The sequence below is a fragment of the Lottia gigantea genome, assembly GCF_000327385.1.
Source record: "Lottia gigantea unplaced genomic scaffold LOTGIsca_8, whole genome shotgun sequence".
Taxonomy (NCBI): domain Eukaryota; kingdom Metazoa; phylum Mollusca; class Gastropoda; family Lottiidae; genus Lottia; species Lottia gigantea.
The window spans coordinates 1,870,272-1,880,554 of NW_008710662.1; the positions used below are offsets into that span (position 1 = coordinate 1,870,272).

Genomic DNA, 10,283 nt, shown 5'->3' on the forward strand with positions numbered 1-10,283 from the left:
TGCACATTGCATGGCATTGCACGTCCTCATTATCCATAACATGGACAGCTAGTTCCGTTTGACCAATCGTACCGTCTCAGGCTACAGGATCTAGAGACCCTGCTTTATATAGAAGGGACATAGAAAGTGAAATTCCTAGTTAGGGGTATTTTTGAATTATGCGCTTTTCGTACATTTCTAGTACTTTTAAAGCCTATATGTACATTATATTCAAAACACAACTCATGAAGTAAAAAAGATAATAGACAAAGGGGATATTTCTGGAAATCAAAACGCTGTTTGTCTCTCACAATCACTACTAAATATTAGTCTCGTCCAAATTTGCATTAGAGATTTACCGATTTACCGAAAAATGAAATTTGTCATAAATGAGCCATCGTAGTATACGGAAGACAGAAGAAATTTATTTCGAGCAATTCTTAATTTAAACTGGAATTCTATAAAAATGTGAAATTTCGGAGTATGGTAATTGGCTATACTGTTAATTCCTGATCAAGTATAGTATACATGCACCATACATGTTCTTCTTTTATAAACAAAGCATATTACATATTATAAACAAACTTGAATTGATTTAAAACTATAAGAATAATATTTATTTCTGTTTTATTGTGTATAGAAATCGAGTCAAATAAGATCATTGCTTTTTGAGTAACAATAATGTAGCCTACTTAAAGGTGCCCTCACGCCATAGCGATCACCAGTTGCATAATTATATTTGCGATTAAGAATAGTGGTCATACATTTCGAACGCAACTCTAATAAAACTTTTAATTATTCGCAACCATACGCAACCATAATCGCTCTCGTGTAAGGGCACCTTTATGTAATAAACTTCATCTTTGAGTCTTTGTGAATTTTATTGCATAACCTTATTCAAGTTTACAATATATTCATAGTATATAGAAGGTGACAGGGATTGAATAACATTGTGAAGCTTTATACAATATGTATAATGTGTTATGAAATGAATTATCTAGAAAAAAAGATTTACTTCCTACTGTTCTGATCTTAACTGAGCTAATGATATTGGACAATACTATGTACAATGGAACGGATGGCTATTGACAGAGTCACTATATTTTGATTTCCATCAATCACAAAAATACTTAAAGGCATTGTTAAGAAGTTTTATTATTTGCACTACTCCAATTTTCAATTAGACCTCTGTGGTTTCTGCAATTCCACTAAAACTAAGTGTTTTATGACGTCACTAGAACTTCTTAACAAGTCCTTAAACAGCCTGTAGCACATGGTCGAGCAAGCGTCTGATTGGCTCACTCAAAGCACCAATGATTCACAGAGGTTTGTAGTTTAGTTTTAATGATATTTTTTTGGGGACTGGAAGTTGATTCCGGTTTACTCTCTATCAAGGAATATAAGGTAGGAGGATGCATGAGAACTTCCGTCCCATTAATTGTAAGTAAATTACCACAGAGAAAAAGATATAATTCGCAGAACCGGATGAGAATTTATCTAATATGACGCATGTAATGTAGCGTAATTTTGAACAAAATTGTTTTAAAAGGTTATTGGTTTTGGAATTTTCCTGTTGGATTAGATCCAATTTTGTTTTTCATCCCATCCTAAATTTATGACGATGTAGAAAGGAAAGTTGAATTTGTAGCACAATATACGAAATGACTTGACCATCGTAAATAATGTCCTACATGGTCTATATTTTTTCTAGTCGAAAAGTTGGCCGATAAACACTATTTTGTATGAATATTTCCTATACCCTTAAACACATTTCCCTGAGCGCCTTTGCCCCTCTACGATACTGCCAAATACTAAAATTGTAAATGTGTTTACTCTCATGGTTTTGCAGTCCACTTAATCTGACGGTTATTGAATAAGGTGTACTTCTAATGCGATCTTTCTAGAAATACGATTGAATAATAACATTAGGAACTATAATAAATTATTCATGTAGACATAATATCTATAATTTTCAAGATTTTTTGTGATCAAAGAACCTCATTAGCATAGTGTACTTAATTATCATTAATTATAATCATGTGATATTGTTAATTTTTTAATAATAATTACGACGTAATGTTTTACTTTGATTTTGCTACAAAATACTTGTACATGTTTAAGGGCGTTCGGAATTGTCAGGGGTCTTTGATTTATGTAAATAGTCTTCAGATCAGAAGTACTAGAAATGTACAGACATCGCAAAAAATACGTCAAACTAGGATTTCACTTTTATTTTTCTATATATGTACGCGGATAATTCTGGACACACGTGGATTTGGGGTTTGGTCAATTTGTTTAGCTCTTGTCCAATGTGACCTGTTCATTGTAAGGGTATTGTAACATTTGGGAACCATTGTAACGCAGTTTGAATTTAAAACGGGTTTTTCATACTTTTAAACTTTACCGTAGAGCTACTCGAAATGGGATGAGAAAATAATGGTGAAATTTCTGCTAGCTATATCCTTTCTCTAGTGCAGACGAATGTGATGCCAGAATTTCATGCACAGAAATACCGGTATTAAAAGTGCAAAATGAGGACTATAATAGCTCTTTAATATAATAAAGATGAGTCAGATAGGTCAACTTACACAGATGTTAGAAACTAGTTCACGGGCCTACAGGCAATATGTGATTTATGTTACATATGTTTCCTATGAATATTTTGAATACTTTTAAGAAAACCATGCACAAACAAAACTACTAAAACTGGCCCTGTAGCTGAAATATTGATGTTGTAGACCATATAATATATCAAGATAGACCACAGACACTATAAACGTCTGACCTTTATGAAAATATATGATATAACTTAATAGGAGTTAATGAGATAAACCAAATGGTCTCCAACGATGTAGTTATAAACTATGGTATATATTCTGTCCTCACCAAAGGGTATGGCTTAACAGATAGATAACAAGATCGGAACTTCTTAAATTCAGAACTTTATTCAAAGTCGACGATCATTATTGTAAAAAGCTGTAAAATACAAAATAACACAAAAGTTACACTAAGGAAATGTTAGTTTGAAAGTTCGATTAAATGACATATGAAGTCTCAAACTCAAAGTTCGCAAAAACTATTATTCCGATCGTAGCGAAACTCTCATGGAGGTAATAGTAAGCACTTCGAAGTTCCTTTGATCAATTACCAACAGATTTCTCACACGGTGGTTGCCGAAGGACTGGCTATGTTCGATAAATTCAACTAGTTGAGAAAACTTGATGTTTTGCAATGTCTTTCCGGTTCTACCGAGTTCGTTGTACCTCCCGAATCAGAAGAGTTCTTTACTCCATTAACTTGATCGCGTATTAAAGGAATACGGCACAGTATGCTTGCATTTGAAACGAGAAGTAGTCCTTCTTCACAATTAAAAAAATAGCATCATTTCACTGATGTTGATACAAGTCATGAAATACAGACACACAATTGTTACCTTCAACTTGTGCCTATAATTGCTGGTCCAGCTTATTTGGAATGCAAAAAAATCTTGTATTTTGTATTTCCCTTTCGCTTCGTTAACGGCCTTGGTTGGTGGTGGAAAAATATTGTACGAATTAGATTGTATAGAAATAAGTCTCCTACCTATTCTAAAAATAATAACCACTTTTTAAAAAAATCAGTTATATCAAGTAGCTAATATATTCTAATAAGTAAATAGCATATTTTAGCAATAATTTGAGGTATAATGCACAACGTTATAAAAAATGAAATTTAACATTATTATTACGCATCCGTCTCTTGTGCTCTGATCAAAAGCTACCAATTTTATTTAGCACTGTTTGCGACAATCGGTATTTCACAAAATGAGCAGGAGCAATCGTGTAGTAACCGGCTAGTTCAATAGCCGTCTGTTGGGCGATAATGTACCGCTGTTGGCACACTTAGGAACAGCAAAAATTCAGATTCCACGACCAAATTACAATAGCATGATTCATTCAATTGACTGTGTGATTTAATCTTATCATTTGTCTACATTATACATTACCATGTTTTATGTTTTCCAGACACCGATTAAACTACAGAACGTGTGTTTCACATCAATTTCTATCTACTATTACACTGTTACACAACTGGTACCTTGAACTTTACTGGAACCTCTTATAATCTTGAACGAGTATTTAACAGCGGGTTATAATTCAACATCTTAACCAAAACGTAGCAGGTGGAATTCAGTATCATTTCTGGATAGAATGATATCTTTACTAAAGGATTCAGTGTTGGGCATATGTCAGTACTTCTAAAACGTAGAAAATGTGAACATTTTCGACATAAAAGAATTAAGGACATTGCGTCAAGCCTTTCTTTAATTGACCACTTTAAGGAAACGAGGAAGAGAAATTTTCTCACCAGTATTCATTCAAGAATTGGAACTTTGACATAGCTTACATACTTGAGGTTATTTAAAGACGTTCTCAACTCTAGACTGGGAAGAACTGTATTGTATGTGTTGTGGTTAAGAACACACGCTTCAAGTCGACGTATGGCTGAGAATCGAAAGCGGATATAATTGTGGAATTACACGAAATGTACATCTATGAAAGAAAGTACTTAATGTGAAATGCATCAGTTGAATACGAAGTAGAGATGTTAAAACATACCGTGAATTTACGGTGGAGTAATATCTAGTCATTAGATAACAATAGCATATTATACTACTGGTACTGACATTATTGTGTTGTGTCATATTATTTCACTCTAATTTATGGTATATTATGTCTCCTGAATAATCAATAATCCAGCAAATGACACCAGGTTTTAGTGTGATTTGATAATCTGCATTATATGTACTTTAGCTTGTGAACTGTGAATCTTGATCATATCATACATGAACTGATAGTGATTTAACAAAACAAACAATTTATTTAGATGGTTATTTGTAAATCCGCTTATTAGCCTATCGCGATATAGTGTTGTTTTAACCTAAACATTCATTTTTAGAGTGATTTATTTTACTATTTTACTGCAACCCTCACTTCTTAAAGAGATTTAGGAGCTCAAACTTCCAACTAAAACATTTATTTCACAGTGAATTGTGAATCAAAACTTTCATTTCATATTGTGATTTGTGAACCAAACCTTTATTTCAAAAAGTGATTTGTGAACCAAACCTTTATTTCAAAAAGTGATTTCTGAACCAAACCTGCATTTCAAATAGTGATTTCTAAACTAAACTTTCATCAATTCATTTAGTGATTTGTGAAAAAAGTACAAAATGTTGGAATATTTGTTAAGTTTTATGAATACCCAAACAACAACAGTGATAATTTTCATGGGAGTTCTTCTCATAGTGAGACATTTTTCCAAAAAACCTCCGAACATTCCACCGGGACCGACGTATATCCCTCTTGTTGGATGTGTACAGATTTTCCTCAACTCCCTAAAGAAAGGTGACAGTAGAATAGTTTATAGGAGATTCAGAGAGAAATATGGTGATGTTTTTAGTTTTTACCTGGGCAGTAGATTAATAGTGGTTATTAATGGTTTAAATAATTTAAAAGAAGCCTTCGTGAAAAAAGGCGATGTATTTTCAGACAGACCACATATGTTTACTATAGATAAAGTCGGACAAGGGCGAGGTGAGATAATGTTTAATGTTTCTCTTTATCATTTTAAAAAGTTTTAGATGATATAATAAATGACGAAGTGTTAGCAGTTAATCCAAAGACTCTTATATCATCGACATTTATATCTTCGCATTTGAAGGAAGCGGTATCTTGACGGTTGTATAGTGCAATTGGCTCGTATAGCTTACTCTTTCGAGTATATTTGGTCTGTACTTCAATTCTATCTTCATCCAGGATGGTAATAGTACCAGTCAGGTCTACCTAATTGATTTTGTCAGTTTCTGTTTGATTTGGAAAACTTTTGAAAGAGAAAAAAATTGACAGTATTCTCCACGTACAAGGTATAGCTAGAATAACCCGTTTCAAAACTTTCTCAAACAGACATTTACTATTAATCAGTGTTATTTTAAATGTCATACTTGTAGATCTCGATAGATTGCTTTCAATTTCATATATTCACCAGTTATCATCAGTGTATACGTCTACCTCTGTTCATCAGTTATCATCAGTGTATACGTCTACCTCTATTCATCAGTTGTCATCAGAGTTCACGTCTACCCCTATTCATCAGTTATCATCAGAGTACACGTTTACAGCTATTCATCAGTTATCATCAGAGTACATGACTACCTCTATTTATCAGTTATCATCAGAGTACACATCTACAACTATTCACCAGTTATCATCAGTGTATACGTCTACCTCTATTCATCAGTTATCATCAGTGTATACGTCTACCTCTATTCATCAGTTATCACCAGAGTACACGTCTACCTCTATTCATCAGTTATCACCAGAGTACACGTCTACCTCTATTCATCTGTTATCATCAGAGTACATGACTACCTCTATTTATCAATTATCATCAGAGTACACGTCTACAACTATTCATCAGTTATCATCAGAGTACAAGACTACCTCTATTTATCAGTTATCATCAGAGTACACGTCTACAACTATTCATTAGTTATCATCAGAGAACAAGACTACTAATGTTAATTATTTATCATCAGACAATACAACAAATTACACAGCTATGCTTCAAGTTTTTTATTTAAAAATACAACTATTCATCAGCTATAACCAAAATATAGACATGTACCACTTATATTCATCAGTAAACGACAGAGAATATTACTACCATTATTCATCAGCTATCATAAAAACATCAGACTTTGATTGAAATCACAAGTGTTATCTAAAATGTCAGGGTGTTTTGCTTTGTGTAGAAATGGAATAAAGCGAATTCGTTCTTCCACTGAACTAATAAATTGTAAACATCAGAGAGATTGTATTTCTAAACAAATTTAAAACTCTGGCCAGTTTCCCAGCCTTGTTAAGTCTGACAGATCTAAATCTAATCTAAACATTCTGTATTATCAGGAAAAATAAATAGCTAAGGATGACAACCCCCCTCCCCCCTCCCTTGGCTTCGATGAAAGATCTCTCACAGATTGCCCCCACCCATCCGATAGAATCAATCAAATTTTTATAGTAGAACTGTCCGTAATCTCATGACAAAATTATTTTTTTTGCCGTTATTTGCTTCAAAGACTTTTAGTTTTATAATTTAACTTTAGTTATTGTTTAAATAAATTTGGCATTTTTTTCATTTTTAAACGCAGAAATCACATGAAAACATGATGTCTTTACAATGTTTTGAATCAGAAAAACATTAATACGCTATTGGTGAACAATTCATTTCTCTGAAAAAAAACTTTCATTGTATCATCATTGATGATTGTTTCACACTGTGTTTGTAATTTCCACAACTTCATGAAAATATAATTATTTGTGGACAATAGTCCTTGAATCGGACGAATCAAGTTCTAAGATGTTCAGTTTTTCGGGCTTTTTTCCAATAGCCTCAAGGCATCAAAGATATCAAAGTATTTCAGAATGATAGATATGTAGAAGCGTAAAATTCGGTTATGCAGTTAGACGATCATTTTTGCCCTGCCTTAGTAACTGGTTTTTTAGAAGGCCGCGAGTAATTATTTCAAACATAATGCAATAATTATAGCCGTAAAAATAGACAATTGTATGACATTTCCTGGCACCGGTTGTCTTGGACTATAAGTGTATATCCGCTAAAAAATGTACATTTTCAAAGTACTCTTCAACCTCTTAGACACATGAATATGAAAAAAATTGGTTTATCATAAAAGATCGTTTATCATAAAACGGATATAAAACAATGTGGCCGGATATCGTTACTTGATGCAAAAAGACAAGTAGTTGTGACATCATAATTATCGTCTGGTTTAAATCAGATATCATCATGACTTCAGATCTTATTTCATATACAATGTTGTTAGATATATCACATAGGATCTGATATGTCACCATTAGATTATAGGATTAGCACTAATATTTACTGGGAATATTAACCTTTAGGGAAGATCATATTATGAGATGGGACGGGTTAGCTTACTCATGAGCTATCGATTTACAACATACATTGTTGGACTCGGTTTAACATAATACTTTATTACAACAGGGCTAGGAAATAGAAGGAGTTTCTTGACCCAATGAACACGTGCATTCGTTGCAATGGGAACAAACGCGGACATAGTCAATGAAATCATATGAAATGAGTCCACTACAGCCAGCCTATAAACTATTTAACTTCGGTATAGATGCCTCAAATCACGACATATCACGTAAAAAAAAATACAATTGAACAAGAAAATTAACAGATAACTCCTTTGGATCGACTAAAAACATAAAAACTTCGACTGAACAGAATTGATGAAACAGAACAGATTACACAACGTGAAAGAGCAACGACGAACCCCTGTTTTCATATTTCTATATTAATGAATTCATTGAATCATTTTATAACAATGAAAATATCTTGTTATTGATAATTAATTTAATTTTACATGTACTTTTCAGGTATTGTAAATACATCAGGACTAGTTTGGTGGGAACAGAGAAAATTTGCTGTGTCGGCCTTGAGGCAATTGGGATTTGGAAAAACATCATTTGAAGATAAAGTCCACAAAGAAATTGACAGTTTTTTAAATGTTATAGACAATCTGAACGGTCGTGATGTGGACCCCAAGAGGATGATACCGACTGCTATATCAAATATAATCTGTTCTATTGTCTTTGGAGATAGATTTGAATACGATGATCCTCTTTTCAACAAATTCTTAGATATCTTTGACGAAAATTTGAAAATGGTTGGAGGCACATCTTTTCTTAACTTCTACCCTCTTCTTCAATATCTGCCTGGAGATTTATTCAAATTTGATAAAGTGCTGGAAAACGTTGAGTTTGTTCAAGGTTTCGTTCGAGAAAAAGTTGAAGAACATCGGCAGAGTTTTAATGAAGAGAAAGTAAGAGATTTTATAGACGCCTATTTATTAGAATTACGACAGCATATACACGGCAGTGAAACCACATTTAGTTGTAAGTATAATAAAAAATATAACGACCACTGTGTTTTGCTTTCTGAATGAATATACGGGAGGAAAGAGTCTAACTACGCCAGTGCCTCTATCAATTTCACGCTTTGTTTCCTTTTTCATTTTACGCGTTATGCCTTCTGGAAAAGCCATGACTTATCGCTAACAAGGTCGTATTAACAGAAAGTACCTTGTATCTACTATCACCTTAAAACCAGAAGCTTTACATATCAGAATATAACGACATTACAAGATTTGTGTGTTTTAGGCTTATAATAAGGAAGCAAGTTCAAATTTGAATTTTGGCACGCCCAAAGCTGACATGATTCCAACTCTTTCTTTTTCAGATGATCAGTTAGTAAAAGTTATTGGTGATTTGTTTGTTGGTGGTACAGAAACGACATCAACCACATTAAGATGGGCTCTAATATACCTAGTGCGTCATCCAGAAGTACAGGAACGCATGTTCAAGGAAATCTACCGTCATCTTGGAACTACGAAAAGACCACACATGGCATTCAAACAAAAGCTAGTTTATTGTAAATGTGTTACATTAGAAATTCAGAGAATGGCTGACATTGCACCATTCTCAGTTCCCCACGCCACTTCAGAATCTGTAGGTTTCAAAAATTACTTCATACCAAAAGGTACAATCGTTATACCAAATATTCATTCCGTTTTGAAAGATCCGGAAGCATGGAAAAATCCGGAAGAATTTAAACCAGAAAGATTTTTGAATTCAGAAGGAAAAATTGTTAAACCAGACCAGTTTATTCCTTTCTTTTTAGGTAGGTATTATCAAATCTGTTGTCTAGTCTATGTCTTCCTGTGTGCAATCTGTAACACATTTGAATGGTCATTTTTTCATCCCTGGAACCTATTTGTCAAAGCAAGTGGATAATAAAAGAAAAACAAATAAAAAAACACGAATTTTTCAAGAGAATTGAAAATTAAACAGTCATTCTTTAATATGTTGTCGAAGGTTATTCCTCTTGTACAGCTGAGGTGATACATGGTAGTGGTACTTTCCCAGACCAAAGTAAAACAAATATCACAGGATAGGGGTTAAACATTGTTGTTCCCACTCATAGAACTGTCATAGAAAAGTATATTTTTGAGTAACCACCATAAATGTTATTTTTCAGGTAAAAGAGTGTGTATGGGAGAAAGTCTGGCTAAAATGGAGTTACATTTATTTTTAACTTCTATAGTACAAAGATATAAAATTCTACCGCCAGAAAGCGGCGAATTACCTTCTTTAAAATCCAATCCAGGACTTACCTTTACACCACAGAATTATTTTATCAGGTTTGTGCGGCGCCAGTGA

At 33.3% G+C, this 10,283-nt stretch overlaps 1 protein-coding gene across 1 annotated transcript; it reads left to right on the forward strand.

Moving 5' to 3' along the window:
• Window positions 1–5,248: 5,248 nt before the first annotated feature.
• On the forward strand, window positions 5,249–10,283 carry LOTGIDRAFT_155365 (hypothetical protein; the record flags this gene model as incomplete). The annotated part of the gene is made up of 4 exons (XM_009066931.1): window positions 5,249–5,555; window positions 8,442–8,960; window positions 9,304–9,744; window positions 10,102–10,283. The coding sequence occupies 4 exons, from the start codon at window positions 5,249–5,251 to the stop codon at window positions 10,281–10,283; spliced, it is 1,449 nt and encodes a 482-aa protein (XP_009065179.1).